This window comes from Ambystoma mexicanum, chromosome 6p, assembly GCF_040938575.1.
Source record: "Ambystoma mexicanum isolate Mex_15411 chromosome 6p, UKY_AmexF1_1, whole genome shotgun sequence".
NCBI classification, from domain to species: Eukaryota; Metazoa; Chordata; class Amphibia; order Caudata; family Ambystomatidae; genus Ambystoma; species Ambystoma mexicanum.
The window spans coordinates 1,492,006,610-1,492,028,372 of record NC_090935.1 but is presented as its reverse complement, the minus strand read 5'-3'; the positions used below and the strand labels follow the sequence as shown (position 1 = coordinate 1,492,028,372).

At 42.7% G+C, this 21,763-nt stretch overlaps 1 protein-coding gene across 1 annotated transcript in view; it reads left to right on the top strand.

The window, feature by feature from the left end:
* Window positions 1-2,740: 2,740 nt before the first annotated feature.
* The window catches only part of LOC138511076 (trichohyalin-like), a 3,831,204-nt gene continuing 3,812,181 nt past the window's right edge, over window positions 2,741-21,763 (top strand). The window contains exon 1 of the mRNA XM_069626576.1: window positions 2,741-2,874. Coding sequence (XP_069482677.1) covers window positions 2,808-2,874 — 67 coding nt within the window. The 5' untranslated portion in view covers window positions 2,741-2,807. The remainder of the gene's footprint in view (window positions 2,875-21,763) is intronic.

The following is a 21,763-nucleotide window of genomic DNA, read 5'->3' as shown; positions in this document are numbered from 1 at the left end:
TGGCATCCCTGTGGATACCAGGTGAGCGTAACAGTTATAGAATAAAGATCTGTGTATCTTTGTAAACCCGTGTTTGGTTTATTTCCTTTTGCGGTACTCAGCCTTGATATTTCTTTTGCTTTTACACTCACATGTGCCGAGGGGCAATTTGAAACCATTATGGACGAAACCACCAGTAGTCCAATTTCACAAAGTAATTTGCCGATTTATAAAATGATTGTGTGTCCACTGCCTTTCTTCGGCACCCATGAGTTTAGCTCCCTGACCTTGAAAATATCAAGAGCTATTAACTTCTTACCGTATGATCCTAGGAATGTGTAATTTGCAATGTGCTTTCAGCCTCTGCTGCTGCTTAGCACATTAGTAAAATGTGAATTTGTTTCTAATGAACCGCATGCTCTGAGGCCTGTTCACAGTGCATCAGTCTAATGTTAAACCATGTATACTTACCTGCAGCCTATCTTTATTGCCTTTATGTCAATTGCCTTGAAACACAATCATTTAGGGCATTCTCCAGCCGTGTTCATAGAATATAATTGAGTGGCTATCAATGAAACCCCCTCCCATATCAGCAGGTTACTCCCACTGCTGGTAAGTTTGCACCTTTTTACTGCAATGAACTTGCATTTTTACCACAGTTGTCTCGGCTTGAACAAAGAAACCATGCTGCACTTGCATCGCTTGAACCCTGTTTGAACCACCCGTCTTCACCACTCCAGTAGATGATCGGAGAGACCCTGGTGTTCTCACCAAATTGCATCCTTATTGTCCTTGCATCAAACTGACTTGTCTGCCCATCCCGTCACTGGCTTGAACACCGTTGATCCTCAAATGGTGAACCGGACCTGGTGACCTCCACGTTCCGCATCACGTTTCGAACCACAGCATTGTTCCATCTGACACTGCCTTGACATGTGCTTGCCGCTGGATCACTGCAACTGCCTCATTTCTAACTGATTCAAACTGCTCAGAGAAGCCTGGTTTGTTGCTGTTGAACCGTCAAGACACTGCAGAGGTATTATTGCCTGATCACTGGCTCATCAGTCCATTTTAAGCCCTGGAGACTGGTTAGATCACATTAACCTTTGTGCAACTCAGGAACATATGCTTTGTCTTTTTCATCCCCTCTCTGATTACCCGGATTGGTGCATCTTGATATCGTGCATACTAAATAATAAAAGATGTAAACACCTTGAATAAAGCTTGTATGTCTTTCATTAATATTGCTCCCCATTTTCCTATTTTTTTTTCTGGTGAGAAAAAGGGGCAGAATGCAACTTTCGAATTTCTGAGACTGCCTTTCTCTCTGACATACAAATACTCCCATCACTTGCGCCGGCATGGAATTTCACGCCGGCGCAAATTATGTGGATACCTATAGAGCCTGTGGGCGTTTTGCAAAAAACAGGCGGACTTCGCAGGGGTCCATTGTAAATGACATCTGACATGCGTACATAGCAGGCAGCGTTTACTCCATTTACAGAGCGGAGTGCAAAAGGTGAGTGCAAAAGGTGGCGTACATGCTTGTCCACTGACTTGAGCCCTCCCTTTTGAAATCTGCAGTGCAAATTACAAAAATTCGGCGGCAGGAACCTGCCTACCTGTACGTCTGCACTGACTGGTCCCCGCCGCCAACTAATCTGGAGCTAACATTAACTCCTCTGTGATCTTTCTACAGGAGTGGGTTTTTGTAGTTTTTATTTCATATGGTTTGTTTAATTAAAGTATATCTTTTTTTATAGACCCTTTATTAGACATTGTTATATTTTGGATTGTTGTACTTCACTGTTTAGGTTTGTACTGAATCACATTCTCACCACTCCTGAGAGTATAGCCTACCTTGGCCCACATTACCACAAAAGGAAAAGGAGGTGTATCTCTTAACTGTCCCTGTTTCACCTTTAGTGTTGTGTTGTCGCTTGTTTTCTAGAACTGTAAGAGCTGAGTAGGGCATTAACCTTTACTCATCCTGGTACTCGTGGAGGGCAGAGCTCAATGTGTTGCACTGATGTAATAAAGTAGAACTTACAAGAGGCTCCAGATCAATACAGCCCTCCAGGGCAAGATGGTGTTTCCGTGTTCATGTCTTGTAATAATGACATTGGATCTCACAGCCTCTTAGAACCCTGCATTCTAAAGTCACTTAGCAACCGCATTCCATGTCTAGCTTTCATGTTCCCAATAATGCAGAGTATGCCTGCGGGACACCTGGATCTGTGACTCCCCAGCCACATATAAAAATAATAAATGATCCATCCATAAACTACAAATATTCGAGTTGTGCGCATATTAAACAGTGTGATCTTTTCTATCGTGTATATGCTTTGGCAAATGTGGTCATATTTTATATAAACATAAAATATAGTTAGTTAATTGTGTCGGCCAGTGCGAACGATTTTTCCAATTAGACAAACAATAATTTGCTGAGAGGGCGGCAGCGGAGGAGGAGGGAAATCACTTCAGAATGGCGGGAAGGGGAGGGCCCCAGGACCTACAGAGGCACGTGGACCACTTTGACAATGGGACAGCGTTATTTTTTTTTTATACCCAAATGCCTCGTCTGACTATTTTAATTGTAAAGGCAAGAGCCAGTTCTAAAATATCCCACCGTGTGAGGTTTTTTTACTGTGCCCAGCACCAACAGTGCACACGCCACGTGAGCAGAGCAATCCTTTTGGGGGCCATTGTGATGAAACAGTGACCCGCCCTACTTATGCTTAGTCAGAAATCTGTTTTTTTCAGACAAGTGCCTGAAAGGCAAATGAGACTCGGACCTTTGTAGAAGACGTGGGAAGAAGCCTATCAAAATGGCGAGGCGACTCAGTTCAACACATGATGAAGATGCTGGCCTGCGTGGTACACAAGGCGACCTGGGTAAGAAATATGACATCTCTCTCGGTTTACAATGCTTCATTAAACGCTTGATACAAATCCACACCTACAAGGTTTGTTTTCAGCTAAAAAGCAACATGCGTTTTTTTGTGTTTATATCTTTTGCACACGATAGTGAGTCATTTTTGCTTACTTGTATTTTATTGTGGGAGGTGGTGTAAATTTGGCTTGGGACCAAGCCTGGCTTGCATATGGTGTTTCCCATTTTGTAATGGCTTGGCAGGCAAAGAATGATGGTCTGGAGGGTTGCCAAGAAGAATGCCAGAGGTTAAGATTGATTTCAGCTTTCAACCATCGTGTTGTGTTTTACCTATCCTCACTATGTGGCCATTCCCTGTATGTATGTGTGCCTGCGTCTGGAATGTTTGGTATGGAGTGTTCTGGTTGGAATGTTTTGATGTGAGTGCCTGTGTTCCTATATTGCCAGTTGGAAACTTAAGCTTGGCACAGGGGGACCGGTGGATGCTTCTATCCCATGTACTTATCCTATATTATACCTAATGTACTTACCTGTGTTTCTGTGAACCTACTAAATCTACCTATACTAAACAAGGCTCCTGAGTGGTTATTTCTAACCCCAAACCCACAACCTAACATTGGCGACGAGGATCTTGGAAACTGAAGGGAGCAGGAACATAAAAGGAGCAAGGACGCAGGTTGTACAAATAAAGACTGGTACCAAGAGACAAAGGGGACAAGGAAGTTGCCCACCAGGAAGAAGCAGGAACAACGGAGGCATCCACCGGCCCCAAGGTAAGCGCGCCCCACACCTGCATTATTTAAGGCAGGCCCAGAACTTTCATAGCGGGGCTGCGCTGCGCGGCTGTATCATTATGGAAATGGCCAAGAGGTGTGCAGTAGCCAGTAGTTACAGCGCGTAAAAGGGCCGGGGAGAGTTCATGAATAAAAGTGCCCAGCATTGCAGAAGAGCAGCGGAATAGGCGGTTGGAGTGACACGAAACACTTTGGAATTTGTTTAAGTGTCTTACCGTACTGGCATTTCTCTCTTGAAGCGCCGTGTGAGAGGGCAGTCTGTGTGGTCCGGTATGGAGTGCAGCCATGACGAGGTGACGGTTGGCCCAGAGAGCTCCGTTTGTGGCTCTGCTCATCGTTAAAGTGGTGATGTCACAGGGTGGCTGAAGGTATCAGTGATGATTGCTGGCACAGAATGTTCGTGCCAACGTTCTGGGACTCTGCAATGGAGAACGTCTCATCATAGAAGGCGGATGGAAGTTTTGAAAAGCGCACCTTTCGACGTGCTCGAAGCGTGTGTTATTTCCGGGTCTGAGGCTTCATTTCATCTGCGTGCTAAGAACTATTCATCAGGGAAGAGTACGGCAACAATGGCAATACATCGGACGGCGCAGGTTGTACTATTATGGTGTGGAAATGACATCGGGATCAGAGTACTCGTTTGTGGCATCGTATGGAATGGATATTATTCAAGTGCATCAACTGAAGAGGCTGCTGAATCGGATCAGTTTGTTTTGTTTTGCTTAGTACATATTGTGTCATTGCTGTTTCGTGGACATCAGATACTGTACTAACGTTTTCTTTCAATGGATATGGAAAGCGATTTGTACGGCGGGATAGTAATTACATCCAGTCTCACCTGACATTGACCTTCTGAGTGGTCGAGTATTTAAATTGACTGAGAGTAACATGTTATTAGCTGTGCAATTTTTATAGGAAACCAGAGGTCAATACATGCTAAAAAAAATGTTTTTTGGGAAGTTCGCTAATATTGGAAAAGTTGTAGTGCATAATGTGACATTTCAATGAATAACAATGTTTTTGTGGTGGGTCACTTATGTTTGACAGTCAAGTGGTGATCTCAGTTCTGCTGTAACATATGAGTGTGGTGCTGTCACAGGGATGTGTGTGTGTGTGTCTGGAAACATGGTGATTGCAAAGTGGCCACAGTTTTATTCCATGTAGTGGAAGTTTGTTCCCAGTCTAGTCTAGGCAGAGCTTTGTTATTTGGCATATGATGGCTCCATGGTGGGCAAGTTATTATGTTGGAGCCATTTACTGGTTTGGTGCCAAGTTAAGTGGTGTTTTGTGTTGACAAAATGTGATTTTGGGCATTTCATGGTGCCAATGTGTTTATGGCAAGTTGTGAATATTGATTGGTCCTACTGCTTTTAGAAGAAATGTTCAGTAATGTTTAAGTTGCACTAACGTGACCATTTCTCCACAGGCATTCATTTTTCGACATATGCTCTGATGGCATGTGTGAGAGTGAGAGTGCTAAAAAAAAAAAAAATGTTTTGAAATGTTTTGTTATATTTGGGTCTACTGCATTCCTGGGAAATGTTCAGTCATGCTATGTCTTACATTAATGTAACACATTTTTCCCACAGGTGAAAGACCCTGAAAGAGGTTGCAAGTGTTAAATATTGGACTCAAGTGTAGGATTATCATTTGATTACCATATTTTATGCCAAATGATTCTAAATGTATTGTTTGGGGAATGTGTGTGAGGTTGCAACTGTTATGTAGCAAGCAATGTATAAGTGCAATGCTAAATGTTAATTCATATTGCCGATGAGTGCGCAAAGTGTTGCGGGATGCATTTGCCGGTGTTTTGGAGCAAAGAGTTTTACGAATGTGGTAGTATGTTCTATGGTGAGCATGGGATGCTCAATGGTGAGCATTTAGTTGCTCAGGCATGGTGCCTGGAGTGGTGGAGTGGAGGTTACTAGTGCAAGTTTTGGTTGCTCTATGGTGAGCAATGGGATGCTCAATGGGTGAGCATTTGGTAGCTCCGGTTTGGTGCCTGGAGTGGTGGAGTGGAGGTTACTAGTGCAAGTTTTGGTTGCTCTATGGTGAGCAATGGGATGCTCAATGGTGAGCATTTGGTAGCTCAGGCATGTGCCTGGAGTGGTGGAGTGGTGGTGATATTATTGCGTGTTTTAGTTGCTCTATGGTGAGCATGGGATGCTCATTTGGTGAGCATTAATTAGCTCAGGCATGGTGCCTGGAGTGGTGGAGTGGTGGTGATATTATTGCGTGTTTTAGTTGCTCTATGGTGAGCATGGGATGCTCATTTGGTGAGCATTAATTAGCTTAGGTATGGTGCCCAGAGTGGTGGAGTGATGTGAGCATTTGTTTCGCTAGTAGAATTAAAATATGCTTTAGGCAGACAAAGGGGTAATCCCTGTAGGTTGTGGTAGCACAACCTGTGGTAAGTGAATGATGATGTAGGGTTTTTGTTGTGTGGTTGGTGGAAATGGTTGTGTATTAAATTGCAGGCTGGTTCCCTGGAAGTTGAGTCCATAATAAAGGCCTGTTATGGTTCTGGTGATTGTTGGGAGTGGTTTAGCTATTGTTAGCTTCCAAAGGATTTGGTAGGGGATAGCTTTATGCTAGGAGCAGTTTGCTGGATGGGTATTCAGAAAGATAGTTTTTTTTATATATTTGTTAGTAATGCTGTTCCTTCTGTTTCTTCCCTTGATTGCATGGTTATGTAAGGGGGGAGATGTGTTGTGTTTTACCTATCCTCACTATGTGGCCATTCCCTGTATGTATGTGTGCCTGCGTCTGGAATGTTTGGTATGGAGTGTTCTGGTTGGAATGTTTTGATGTGAGTGCCTGTGTTCCTATATTGCCAGTTGGAAACTTAAGCTTGGCACAGGGGGACCGGTGGATGCTTCTATCCCATGTACTTATCCTATATTATACCTAATGTACTTACCTGTGTTTCTGTGAACCTACTAAATCTACCTATACTAAACAAGGCTCCTGAGTGGTTATTTCTAACCCCAAACCCACAACCTAACACATCGCCTCTTTTGTTTTGCTGTAGTCACCCCGAGTGGGACGGGTATGCCAGACGTGGGCCCCGTGCCTGCTGGGCCAAGAGAGCCAAGCTACTCCTCGCTGATGAAGCACAACAAGGCTGAAACATGTCTGGGGATGCTTGTGGTGTTGTGCAGAAGGGATGTGACCTAGCAGTTCAGGCTGGACTACCCCTTTGGGGGTGGGACCAAGCCTGATTTGCATGTGGTCTTTCCCCTTTTGTAATGGCTTGGCAGGTGTAGAAAGATGGCCTGGAGGGTTGTCCAGAGCAATGCCAGAGGTTAAGATTAATTCTAAACCTTCCAGCCATCACCTTTTTTATTTTGCTGTACTCACCCAGTGGGACGGGTATGCCCAGACATGGGTCCTGTGCCTGCTGGCCCTAGAGACCCAAGCTACTCCTCTCACTGATGAGGCACAGCAAGGTCGAAACATCTTCGGGGATATTTGTGGTCGCGGGAAGAAGGGATGTGACCAAGAAGTTTGGGCTGGACTGCCCCTTTTGGAGTGGAACCAAGCCTGATTTGCATATGGTCTTTCCTCTTTTGTAATGGCTTGGCAGGTGAGGAACAATGGTCTGGAAGGTTGCCCAGCACAACGCCAGACTTTCAGATTAATTCTAAACCTTCCAGCCATCACCTGTTGTTTTGGAGTAAATTATTCAAACATGTCTGCATATATTAGTAGAAGTAATCAACGCCAGAAAAAAACTACTACAAGCTGCAGAAGCGCATTATAGAATAGGAGATGATAAAACGAAGAAAATGACAGCCCGCAGGCATGTTAGAATGATATAGCATCCGGGCCATATACTTCATTGTGGCCCAGAAACCCTACTATGGGCCTCATTATAAGTTTGGTGGCATTAGCTTTGTTGTACCGTCAGAATTTCTGTTACAGCATGGAGAAATGATAAAACATTCATTATTTACACCGTATAGTTAGTCCCTGCTATGAAATCCCACTGAAGAGAGACAAACTGCTTGCAATATTGTTGCCTCTGCCATTAGCGCCAGGTGAAGGGTGGATTTTTGTTATGTGGGCGATGAAACAGATTATTGGACGGGGGGGTAAAACAGGCAGCATTCAGAAATATCAACTGTTTTACCATCACTGAAAAACTTGTAATGAGGCACCTAGGCCCAGAAAAGGCTTGTTTGCGTTACATGATTGGCACAAAGCAAGCGTGGCCACCAAAACAGTGGTCTACGATCGCAGTTTGCAACTTTTTATGACGAACACAGTAGTATGTTAGTGGGCATTTCTGTGGCAAATGGCGCATGTGAAAGGCCATTGTCTTTGAAATATGTGTCAAAACTGCATGGAATTCAAAGGGAGGTTTTATGAAAGCGTTTTAAAAAACGTTGCAGCTCAAAGAACACCGCGACTGTACTAGCCTTTACATTCGGATAGATTTAAAGACTGAGACTGCTAAATGTGAACAATGTTTGCCCTTTATGTGATGCATCACACATGGACTTGCCAGTTGCCTCTTGATAGGAGCTCGGCAAAGGCGTTATTGGCATGCAACTCATTGGTACACTTTGGTACTCAGCATATTGAGTTCGAAAAGTTGATGGACTTTGTCCACCCACCACGGATTCGATCCTTTGACTGCAGGATGCACAGACGTGTCAATTTCACGCTGACGCCAACACTGACCAGCTGATAACACATCTGTGTAGATCACTCCATACTTTAATTTATTTTTTTAGTTGTATTTAGTGGTTATTTGTAAGGCGTCAAACATGTACAATAACTCACTTGAGGGCATCCCAAAGACAAAAGCCTTTTAGAATGAAGGGAGGAGAAGAGGAAATCAGTAGAGAAATCAACAAGTGGGTGAAGGTGCTGAGGAAGAATAAAAGGTTGCAGGATTCGCAGGTTAAGATGTGTCTTAAAATAAATGCCTATTTTAGTGCTGAGTTTTTTTTTTAATAAGGTGCTGGCAGTTAATCCTATTTTTTGGGATGGGTGCCATTCGCTTCGGAGAAGTGGGGGCGAGAGATGAGGTCCTCAAGTGTGATTCCTGATTTTTGGTAGAAGTTTCCTCTTCAGTAGTCTCTTGAATTTGTCCAGATCCCTGATTGATTTCAGATGGATGCACATCTGGGCTTTTTGATGGTGAGCAAGTGCAGGCTGCACAACCCCTGGCACAGGAGCATCCCAGAATGCATCCTTCCAAGCATCACAGGTTAATCTGCTACTCCAATGGCAACCCAGCTACCACAAATTATGCAGGTGGATTGCAATTGTCTGTGCCAAACCATGTGTGCAGGTCCATTCGCATTTCTGATGTATGTCCTCCCAGAAGGCAGCCTTTTTCAACCACTGATCTCCTCCATTCAAAAGTTGCCACGAGCATCACTGCATTTTCTAAGGATAACAAAAAATCACAGCAGATTAAGAAGAATCCATCCCTTTATCAATGTAAAATGTTAAATCTTTTGGGAGCATCGCAGCTGATGACGTCATGTTTTTAAAGGACACCCAATGCATCAAGAGCTTTTGGCTGTGTTAACATAAAGTACATTTAATATATTGAAAGTTGGTTCTATCTGCTGCTACCATTTATGCCAGGCTGGGTTGACCTTATGACAGATCCGCTGGAAAGTAGTGGTTCCATTTCGCATTCCTTAAACTGGATATTTAGTTTGGGTTATTGGAGAAGGCTAGTCAGTATTACACCCTTGCACCCTTTACTGTAAACCGTGTGGTATGGGATTTGCTTTGTGGAGTAGCTGGAGTTTCTGTGCACATTATGTGGTATGTGTACTTAGTGTTGTGTGTGGTATTGAGTTGAGCTGTTTGTGCATTGCGTGATGCTTAACTGTAGGTTTCATGTGTCAAGGTACATACAGTCTGTGAATGGTATGTCATGTGGGATTTAGAAATCATATCTCTGATGGCTGACAAACTGTCCTGTGGCTGCAACTTCATGGTATACGTCCCGGGAGGATAGCTCAGTGGCAATGTGCTCGCCTTGGAAGCAAGACGACACGAAACAACACAGGTTCGATCCCGGGTCCGCACTTAGAAACCTCTGGGTATTTAAGCGTGTTATAAATATGCAACTAAGGCAACAACAAAACAATTCTGTAACAGCTCCTCGATGCTGTGTGAGCGCTTTAAAAATGCAAATAAATAAAATGCAAATAAAAAAATAAGTCTCTACGATTATCACAGTGGATGGTACTGGGAGGGCATTAGGTGCATATAACCCTTCTCTGACTCATAAGTATCGTGCTTTGTTTGTTGAGGTGATATCTGAACTGACCATAAGGATCCTGATTGGTGCGGATAGATGTTATTGTATCTGCACACGTCAGTTGAAAACTGGCCTCTCGTCCCAGTTGGGGAGCTGTGCAGTCCTAATAGGGGGTGCAACAAAGCTCCACATGACGCAGCATCAGTCATGTGGAACAACAAATGTATTTTCTATGTCAGTGATTGGTGAGGTTTTGAAGTGTCCTTCTCAATGCTATACGTGTTGTCTTCTCATTGGGTTCAAACAAAAGTCTCTGATTGCAAACAAAAGTCTTCACTTGAATACACACGTGTCAGAGTGCGAACAGAAGTGGCTGGATTCCAACAAATGACTGAGCTTATTAAAAGTCTCTGGGGTTTTATGTCCCATAATTCAGGAATTCCTTTTATTTTGAGTATAGCCTACAGTCTCCTTCTGTATTAAAGTCCTTTCCTCCTCTAGGGAGATCCCTGTGTCTGAGCCTCAGGCCCTGGAATGTGCCTGCATGAAAGATCCTGCAGTGCTGAGAGCAAGGGCTGGCTGAGGTCAAAGTGATTTCCAGAGCTTCCACTATAAAGCTGGCTACCTTGGTATCTCTGCAGATACAGTCAGAGAGCCTCAATGACCTCACATTCCTTGAGGTCCTTACTCTAGTCCCCTCTAGAGGTGGAGCCAAGTACCCCCACTCAAAGCCCTGCCCCCATGCTGCCTATATGTTAGGAGCAAGAGTGTGAGACACGCGCAGTACCAGTGAAAATACCGATACCGCGAAGAATCATGAAGTAGAGTTTCCATTGAGAAAACCATATGTGCACTCACGACAATATGATGGCCATTTGAATGAAATCCCAGAGGAAGTGGGAAAAACGAGCGAGAAAGAAGATTGGTTATGTCGTACAGAGCAGGCTGATGCACCCAGAACAAGAGGTTGAAGACCATAAACATTCTATAGGATCTAAGGAGGAGGTGTTAAAGATGAGCAACATTTCGGGCTCGAGATGAAGATGCTCATGTTACAGAAATAATGAAGAAGATAACAAGTCATTTTTATAAATGTACAGATGCAGTAACGCAAGCAGACAAAGTATTTTTGAGGCTGGCTACGTAGTGAATAGATTGCGGCGATGCACCAATGTATATGCATAGGAATGTATAGACTATGGATGATTCCACAACGCACTTAGCAGAGTCTGGACCCTATGAACAGACAGGCTCTTTCAGTGTGGCGCAGCATGAAAACAGCTAACAAACAGAGGTAGATTCAAGAAAGGCTTGGCTGGCCCAGCACCAGGAACTCAAGGCCACCATGAGCCTGAATGTTCGTGCAGTAGTTACAAAATGAATGTGTGACAAGAAAACATTTCTGTCCAAAGTGAGGTTCAAGAACATTAAAGACGTCAGAGGTTCTTCATTTAATAGAGTTTAATACAGAAAAATGCTTTGAAACATGGTCTCCAGACACAATGGTCGGATGAAAATAGACACTGGGTTAAGCTACATCGAAACCAAGAGACAAAGTATGCCTATACTCCCTTTTATTCTCAAGCACAGAGAACATTTCCAAGACAATGTTAAAAGGGTTAATTGACTGGCAGACGGCAAGAGTGATGACAGATGACAGGCTAATTGGGTGGGATTCTATGGTCATGACCAGCCCACCAGCACCTGGGTGCCAGTCTGCATGCTACTTGCGTGCGTGGAATATTACAGAGGGGTATGAGGTGCCAACCAATTATAGAGGGCCACATAATAGCCTTATAGTTTGTATAACCAATGGGATGTCATGTATTTGATGACGTTCATGGTGACTTGTACTAGAGGAGGGCTTAGTTGCCCACCTGATGTTAGAAACCCAATCACTCTCTCTGACAAGTATGGAACGTTTACTTAGATGTTCCCTCTATGCCTATCATTCTCTCAAGTAGGCTTTTGTAGTTTGCCACGTAGATTGACGTCATTAATGACAAGTTTTTGCTATATAACCTGTGTTTTTTACAAAATGCGCTGAGTGAGAAGATCAAGCGTGTTCATTGATGTTCGTTGTACTCCCTGTTTTAGACAATTGATATTAAAAACAGACTTACTTTGCCAACTTCCTGAGTCAGTCTTATTATTGATGTTTGAGTATATTCTGCATCCCCATCTATCTCAATGTATTGCTACCTCGTCTTAAAGGGCCTAGTGTTGGGTACACAGGTTCACCCCAATGCCTAGTCTTAGTCTACCTTCTCAACAAGAGGCAACTGTCTTGTTCCTAAGTGGGATGTGTTTGTCTTTCTGCATCCAGTTCTCATTCATCCTCTTCCTGTCTTTCTTCACCCTCCTCCCCCTCTTGACTTCCTTCATCTTCCTCCACTTCTCCTCCATTGTTACTTCTAACCTTCATTTGAACACACCCTTCCACATATCTTCTCCAGGTATATCCACCAACCTCCTTCCCACCTTGTCACCCTCCTCCTATCCTTAATTTGTCTTCCAACTCTCCCACCTCACCACTTCGCTTTATTTCCTGTTATCTCCTCACACACCTCCTCATACCGCTCCTTCGCCCCTTCTTCTACACCACCAACTCCTCCATACCCTCTTACCACCACTCTCTCCAGTCATCTTCTTCCTGCTCCAATGTCTGCTCTCACCTCCAGCTTCCTCCAACACTTTGTCTCTGATCCAGCTTCCGCCAACACTTTGTCTCTGATTCCAACCACCCACTCTGTAAACAATGATTCCCTCTTACTGCTGGCTTGGAGCTGGCTCTGGCGGAGGATGAATGACCTTATCCTGATGGGGTGGAGGGTTCATATTATTAATGAGCCTTGGCACAAAGTCTTCAATCCCTATCCAGAATGTTCCCGCTGCTGACTGTACAGCAGCTGCTGCACTCTCTCTGTATTTGATCCTGGATAGTTTAACCCCCTGAAGTGAATTTTGTCTGAGTCTTGTACACCCGAGATTAGTGTATGTGATGGGCATTCCCCTTGAGGAGTGGTAAGGCTGAAACACTGTTATACCTGCCTGTGGTTTGTCTGAGAAGTTTCTCTCTTTAGTTACACTGTGGGGAAGGGCTGCACAGGTCTCTTTCCCCAATGTTCCTGCAGCTGTAAATGAGATGCAAGATCTCCCCCTTTCAAGTTTCTTTTTTTATTATATATTTATTTGTTTTAATTGTGAATCACAACTTTTCAAATATATGAAAAGCAGCTAGGCAGGCTGTTCCCGCTGTTCCGACTGGTCAAGGTGTCAAGATGGCCCCCTTTGTTGGTTTTTTGATCCCTGTTTTCTTAAGTGTCCGGTTATAGCTTGCCAAGGCCTATTACGAGCCTTGGATCTGCTAAGCCAGATGGAAGCATTGCAAGACCTCTCGTACCCAGTCTTCATAGTGGTGTTGGTGAGCAGCTCCTGTGCTCCTGTGTGTATTACGAGTATCTTTGTTGCATCTTTGTTGCTCTAATATGAACACGTTGTGAACTAGTGGAACTGCTGGAAACTGTGTGGTAGCTGATCTATTGCAGCTGACGACGCGACCCGTCATGTATAGTCTATGCATGATCGAGGAGTGTGTGCATAGGTCAAAGTAGGGGTTGAACAGTTCTAAGGAGACAGAAGTTATAAGCAGCGGTAAGAAGCAGTGGGGTGTAGAAGAGCAAGGAGGAGGTAGTCTTTACAAACACAAACAAACTTTGTCGACTCTTGCTTATCACTCGCTTTCATTTTCCATTACTTGATTATCAGATTCCTGTTGTCAGTGCTGAACTCTGCCTTGGAGGCCTTTGTGACACTTTGGCATTTCTTCAGTGACTTCTAGAGACTTTGAAGACCTGATTAGTCTTGTTCAGACCCCTGCGGGTAACCCGGCATCCTGGTCCTTATTTTTTGGTCTCTCTGGATTTCTTGGAGATTTACATTTATGTGTTCTTATTATTGTTATAGTTCTTCTTCTTCTTCTTCTTCTTCTTCTTCTTCTTCTTCTTCTTCTTCTTCTTCTTCTTCTTCTTCTTCCTCTTGTATTTATTGAACACAGAGCTAGCTTTGAGAAGCAACAGAGCACTTTACAGAGGTATACAGTAACACAGATGTATAACAGAGCGCTTTACAGAGGTATACAACAGTACAGATGTGTAACATAGTGTTTTGTGTTTTTAGCTGAGGAGGGTGTGCAGGGGGTGTAGTCGAACTCTGCTTGACAGCAAGCGCTGTCGTGCCGTATCTTGCCTAACCCTGAATTTTTCGCTTTTGCTTTTTTGTGTGTTTCTTTGCGACTTACTGACTTACATATTTTAATGGTAATGTTGCTGGGAAAGTATAATGTGCCTAGCTCGCTACCATCACAAAGCATGCTTAGCTTACATTGATATTGTGAACTGTATGTTGTTTTTCATGTGTTTGTTCATTGTACTTAATCCTCAACCTCGCAAAATGTTCTCTTGCGCATATTGTATATTTTGGACATTGGATATTTTGCATAATTGTATTTTATTTACTGTTTTTCTTACTTGTATTGGGCTTTTTCAGAAGGCCTTTATAATTTATTTTTAATTTTTAATTGGAAAACTGCATTTTACCTTTTACTTGATTACTTTCTAGGGGGCTCTTTTTGTTTTCTTACCTAATCTAACACACACACACTGTTGTAATGATGGTTACTTGTAAGGCACAGGATGATATTCCAACCAATAAAAAGGTCAACAAACATAAAACAATTGTGGCAAGACAAAGGCTAATTGACAATCGTTCTGAACCTTTATCTAAAGGATATTACAGGGAGAATTGAAAAAAAGTATTTTAGTCACAGAGATGGCAATTGAGGTGGCTGCTTTGGGACTTGAGGGCACAGAGAGTGTGGCCCTGGGGGTTGTTGCTGACCCTTATGACCTAAGGGTATCTATCCCCGTTGGGCAGGTTTGCTCAAACCCCCGGCGACAAGTGTGACCCCCGAGGATAAGGTCTCGTCTGAATCAAGACTTGCCTTGTTGGTTAGCTGGGAAGTTAACTCAGCAGTGGCTTGCTGGAGGTTATCCAGGGCCCCTTGCCAGAGTTGTTTGCATCTGTAGCAGGCACTGCTCATTTATCTGATGATTTGAGACTCCTAGAAGTTGTTCCAGAGGAGAAGCTGGGCCCTATCCGGGAAAACGTTTTCAAACAGACCACAGCATTATTGCATGGTCTGTTTAAAAGGGGAGAGTAGTTATGGGAACAGAGATTTAGCTCAGTCCTGGACTTCAAACAAGGAATCATGAATACTCTGGTGATAATGGATGACTCAATTAGAGAGCGGAGGAAGTTTCTTGGAATTAACTGCCAAGAGTCTGTGTGAAACCAGGTCTGGGGCCAAATCCTCAGGTGGTCTGTAGCAAAGAGGGCACAGCTGTCAACAGTTTATTTGAGTAGAGGCCGATATCTGCCACCAGGTGATAGGGAATCATCAGAATGCAAGGAGTAACTCAGTATCCACCCCATCCTCAGAGGGGGACTAGTGACTGCGGTTGTGCATCTGCCCCCTACCGCAGCCCCCCTTGCTGAGATAATTTTGGATTTTCCAAGTCTACTCAAAGGGAGCCTGGAATCTACACTTTTCCTTATCAATACAGCTTGTTACTGGATAAACACAAAACTGATAGGACCAAATATGAATCGTCAAGAAATCCTGGTGGCTAGGAGGGCTGAAAAGATGGTTAAGGGAGATTGCATTGATGTCACTTTTGCAAATCAATCCCTACATAATTACCTGATGAACTCTAATTTATCTAGAAGCCTTAAACTGAATGGTAGAAACCTTTACAGTAAACTTGCTCCACTGGTTTTCATCTATCCCCGCCCCTTAAGGGGATATATTAGGTTTGGCTCACTGTCCCCTTCACCTAGTATGGGGAACAATATGGGCATGGGCAACACTACAACAATCTTGACTAATCCTAAAAACTGCCACATTCTGAATCCTAGCACAAGATTCATGGCAGAGAGGAATGTTTTTGACCAAGTCGGGAGGGTGTGCTTCCAGTTTTCTAACCACTTTGAAACATGATCACTGATCGATGATCTGGACTGAGTGGTTGAATCCTTAACCTCTCTCCCAACCACTTCTGGTTTGGAGAGGGGCGGGGTCTAAATTCCACCCTGGAGCAGAGAGTTTTCTGACCTTTTGTCGGGTACATCATCACTTGTTAGTTTACTTTCATAGAATATAGCAGGTGCCAAGGCGAAACTATCTAATCCGGATGTACTGAATTTCTTAAGCAATTATGAAGTGATCTTTCTTCAGGAAACCTAGGTCCTTGAGGCTCCCCTTTTGGATGGTTATGTGTCTTATGTTATCCCGGCATGTAGAAATAGCAGTGAATGATGCTTTTGCGGATTAGCCATATTTATTAAAGCTTCTATTGATTGCAGGGTGGAGGTAGTTGATAACAATATGGATTACCTACAAAGGTTTTTATTCCCTATGGTTGTCCAATTTTAGAGCCTTAACGGAGGGACAATTAGTACAAAATGCTAGAACTAACACTGCCTTTTTTGTGGGCGTGATTTTAATTTTAAAATGGGTGATGGTGTCCCGGTGAATTTTTTTGATGTCCAAGAGGACACAGTCCTTATGATTTCACAACCTCGAATGCATGACACTTGGGGCTGTGCTAAAGGCCTTCAATTTCTGTCCTGGTTTATAGAGTGGGGCATGCATACAGTTAATAGATGTATTTACCCAGATAATCCATGTCTTCCAACCTTTAAGAACCACCAAGGATACTCCACTATTGACTATGTTTGTCTCTTGGCCCATTTCCCAGACAGCATACTGGAGTTTGAAGTAGTGGGGGATCCATGCAGTGATCATTATCCAATCAGCTTAAGGCTTTCGGCATTTTCAAGCTTGCACAGGAAAGTCATAAAAGACTTTCTAGACTTGGTTGAGGTTAACACAGTAGCTAAAGTCGAAATTGCAAAAGAAAATATTGGCTAAGCAATGTTGCCTGATCATGGCCGCACTAGAGAGTACTCTCAGTGCCCCTTCAATTGCTACCAGTTTTGTTGAACTAGTGGGTGCAGTCTTTGACTGCTACCAGGAGAACTTTAAGAATAAAACAAAATCCATCAACAAAGGCTGGTTCAGTGAGGCTTGCGTAATGGCAAAGATATTGCTACTGGAGGCTTTGAAATCTTCAACCTGGTCTAAAACAGACATTATTCAGGCTAGAGCCAAGTATTGTGCAGCACTGGAAAATCAGAAACCTGAGCTGGATGAGTAAGCATTGGTTGAACTGTTAAATGTTGTTTCTGCAAAGGATTCCAAGAAATGTTGGCAGTTTGTGGCTGATGAGCGTGCCTATAAGAGAACCAAAAGGGTAAAGGGATCCCATGTGGACGCTATGGCCTTGGTTGAGCACTTTTCCACCTTATATCATGGCTCCAATTATCCAACCAATTGAACAGAGCCTACTTCATCTCTGTCTTTCTCGCTCAATGAGGTTACATTTGCAATTGCAAACCAGGCACGCAATTGTGCCCCAGGACCAGATGCAAACCCTGGTGACCTCTCGATCTTTGGGCCTCATTATCCATGTTATTTTTTTACGCCATTCTGGAGTCTATCCAATATCAATCCTCATGGAAGTTATGTATTATCTTCCCAGCATTTAAAAAGGGGATCCTGCAAGCTCGCTCTCCTACAGGCCTATTTCATTGATTGAGACTATTATTGTGGCACCTCGAACCTTGGACCTCCGAAAAGTCTCTCCTCTAGGTTATATAGTTTGGGTTTAGACTGGTCGTGGGGACTGTTGACCAGGCATTGAACTTGTATCTCCTTGTCTCCCTCTGTTTTCTGTAAGGGTGAAGCAATTTAACTGGTATTCATGGAACTAAGTATGGCTTTTGATAAAGTGAATAGGGCTAAGCTTTGGGTCATACTTGGGTCTATGGATTGCCCAAATTAGATCTTGTCTGTGTTACAGGCTATACACAGTGGGAACCAGGCTTCTGTGTGATATGAGGTGGAGGGGCATTGTACTGATTTTTTTAAGGTCAATCTGGGGGTCCGCCTGGGCTGCGTTTTGCCACTGGTCCTTTTTTACTTTGTATATTAATGGACTGCATTATGCCCTGTTGGACTCTCAGGTTGACTATCTAAGAGTGGGCAGCAGGGCCTTTCCTATTCTGGCTTACTCCAACAATACAGTTCTCATTGGCCAAACCCCCAATGCACTTCAAAAGCTGATTCATGTATTTACATCTGTCATGAATAATCTTGACTTTAAGATTCATACCTCGAAGTCTGCTGTAATGGTGTGTGTCAGGGATAAAAAAGACAGTGAAAATGAACTTGATGACATGTAATGGGGCAGTTTGATTACCCGGGTATTTGCTTCTTAGCTGCGGTAACTAGCCTAGCTCACCTAAGAAACAAAATATTAAGATGAGCTATAACTTAGGAGATCGCTCTCGTTTTATGGCCATGTGCTATGGTCAACTTCTTAAAGGTCAACCTTAAAGGTTTATTAGACCCAAATAAAGGCTGAATCTACATATGGAGTGTCACTTTTGGGCCATGTGAACGCGACTGATTTGCAGACCCGGGAAAAAAATTCCTGAAACGATTACTGGGATTCCTGGGTCAGCCCCAAATTTTACTGTTTACACTGAATTGGGAGTGGGTTTTCGAGAGTATGATTGGAGGCTTGCTCCGACCCCCCATTGGTTGCGTTTATGGTCAAATGATAACACAGGCTTAACTTACTTTGTGATTAAGGCTTTATTAGCCAAGGAAGACTGTCATAAAATCCCTTGGCTCTCTTTTTTAAGTGAATATTTTTTACAGCTGAAGGATCTTGCACTTTTTCTCCCCCATGTATGTTATTGCCATTTTCACAACAAAAGTTTTACAAGAGCTCTATAGTTTTAGAAGTCAGAGAGAGGTGTGAGTGCATAGAAATGTGCGTCAATGCCAACGGACCGCACACAGCCATGAGACGGGTAGCTTCCATGCAGCTGTATCTTACACTGAGGCTTAAAAAAGATGATTGCTGGCTGATCATTCGAGCCCGATTCAATTGCCTATTGCTGAGGAATGACACTCTTAGGTGGAAAAGCTTCCCTCCTACCATGAGGTGCCTATCATGCTGGGACGATATGGAAGACCTTTTGCACTTCAAGATATTTTATCCAATTACAAACATATTAGAAATGTAACTGTTCTGCCTTAGGCATTTCAATTTTAGACAATGTCGTCCGCCTTATTTTTGCTTCTTTTCAGCCGATTTACCCATGTGGCCTGGGCTTTGTCGACCTTTTTGAAAAAATGTATGTATTTGAGAAAAGCTGTAAATAAAAATGTATCTTGAGTTGACATATTTAGATGAAGTTTTTATAGTGGCCTACACCTGTATACCATGGATTTTTTTTTCGTGTGTGTTGGTTTTACAAAACCTTTACAAAGTAACACAATAAATTAAAGCATAGAAAAAATACAGATCATGATAATAAAAAAGGTTATGACAATAAACCAATTCTACTAATCCATACACAGACAGCAGAAAGAGAACAAAGAAAAAGAAAAAGATAAAACCTGTAGTCAATTTGTTCATAGATAATTTTTGAGACCTTGGTCCAATCTTATGCTCTTTTTGGTTACTAAGTAACCTATCTTTCCAGAACCTACTCACAGTCAAGGGTTCAAGGTCTTTTAACATGGAATGAAAGGCCTAATGTAAAAATCCAAAATGTTTTAAAAGTTCAACTACAGAGAATGTCAGGAGAGTCTCATGTCCAGAGATAATTCTGTTCCAGAAGAAACCGGAGATCAGCCCTTCATCATACCATGGATTTTATGAAGCATGAGTGTATTTTGATGCGATAAGTTTCTTTTTTTTTGGAATCTTTTGATGACTTTTAATTGAGTGTTTTCTGTGCTTGTTTGATGCATTTTCTCTATCCGAATAAACATATTTTGATTGATTGTATGTCACATTTCCCAAATTGGCCAACCTCTGCTGCCTTCGAGGAAAGCCCCTTCAAGTCCAATTCAGTCTTAGAGTCTCTATTGACATATTATTTCAAGACACTGGGCATCATTACGACCATGCCGGTCCGGTATCAACGGTGCTGGTAAGCCTACCAGCACGGACGTTATCGGACCGGCATAGTACAACTCTGCATCCACCCGCCAGGGTCAGACCTGGCCGGCGGAACAGCACCCGCCCAAAGTTTCACCGAAGTACTAGCACTGTTATTAATGGGAACGGGGAGTTACAATTACCGGCGCCTGACTTCCCGGAACGCCGGGGTTGTAATTCCCCTGTGTTTCCGGCAAGCCAGGCGCTGTCAAAATTCGCAAGTCCGGCGGCAACCTGCCGGTTTTACCAGCAGAGTTACCGCCGGACTTGTGATGAGGCCCACTGTCTTAATATATAATGAATCCTTAGAACACAATGCTAGTCTAGGCGAGTAAGAATAAAGTTAGATTGGACGTTAACCAAATTGATTACTGCTGTTGGTATTATTGTTTTATTTTGGTCTGAGTGGTGTCTCAAAATAAATTAGAGTTCTTTTCTTTTAAATCATTTGTTTGGACACAAGTTTGTGTTGTAAGTCAATTTGAATTTTTTGTATGCTGCGCCTGCATGCTTTAATTGTTGAGTAGGGCTAAGCTACTAAATGGTGTGGCAGGGTTGTATTATGGAGGAATTTGTTTTATCTCTGTGAACAGCTGAGTAGAAGTGCTTTAAGAATTTGTGTATGGCCCTTTTAACCTCTTGCTCTCCAGACAGTTGCTTATGTGCCCACACATCTGACAAAAAAGGTGGCACAAAGTGGCATAATTATCAAGAAATGCATTGACTGCTGCAACAAATGACAGTCAAGCCATGTCCAAACATATTTCTGAAATAGAATCCCGTTATTAACCAAATAAATGTTGCTTTAAAATATGCTGCATCAATCAGAAATTACATGTTAGGCTCTACAATACCACCCAACAAATGAAAGCAATGTTTTTTAATGCACGTTAGTTCCATAAAACCTTGCACAGGCATTATTCAGATATATCATGGACCAGAAGTAGTTTCAGAAAAATAGAAAAGAAAACAAGAAAAGAAAACTCTAGAAGGAAGATAAAATCAAATCCTAAAAGCATCCAAGATACACACAATACTATTTAAAAATCACATTAAAAATACCTTTTGTCTCCCAAAGGTACATCCGTAAGTCATATCATACTAACAAGTACAATAAATAAAGAGGTTTGGTGGCCCATAAGCAACCGTGTATATCAATGTTCTACACAAATGTTGCTAATTACTCAGATATATAATTGTGAGTTGATTTACAAACTAGTATCAAATGCCTCTAAGTTTCAAGGATATCTGATGCTATACAAAGATGATAGCACCTTTCAGAAATTGCTAGACCCCTTTGTGGCCCCAACATTTCCAATGAATTCAAGATGTTGATTCAGAGTCTCATAAAGATGGTCCAGTGTAATGATCAGGAAAGCGTTGTGTGTAAAAAGGTAAATTATCATATCCTTTATGCATATAGGCACAGTCCTTATGTAGTTTAGTAGCCGTTCCCGGGATAGCATATGCCGTTCTATCTTAACGGTCAATATCGGTCAGTAATTCCTAGGGTCACTTCTGTCCCCCTTTTTATATATTGTAATTACCACTGATCGCTTCCAAGAATGGGGCAGATGTCCCTGTGACTTATATATGGTAATTGAAAAGGCTAAACATATATGTATTTGTCTTCTTTTGAATTTGAAAGGGATATTTTGATCAGATGGAGTGAGAGGTATGCTCGGTATAAGAACAGTATCTAATTTCCATCGATTACATGGGC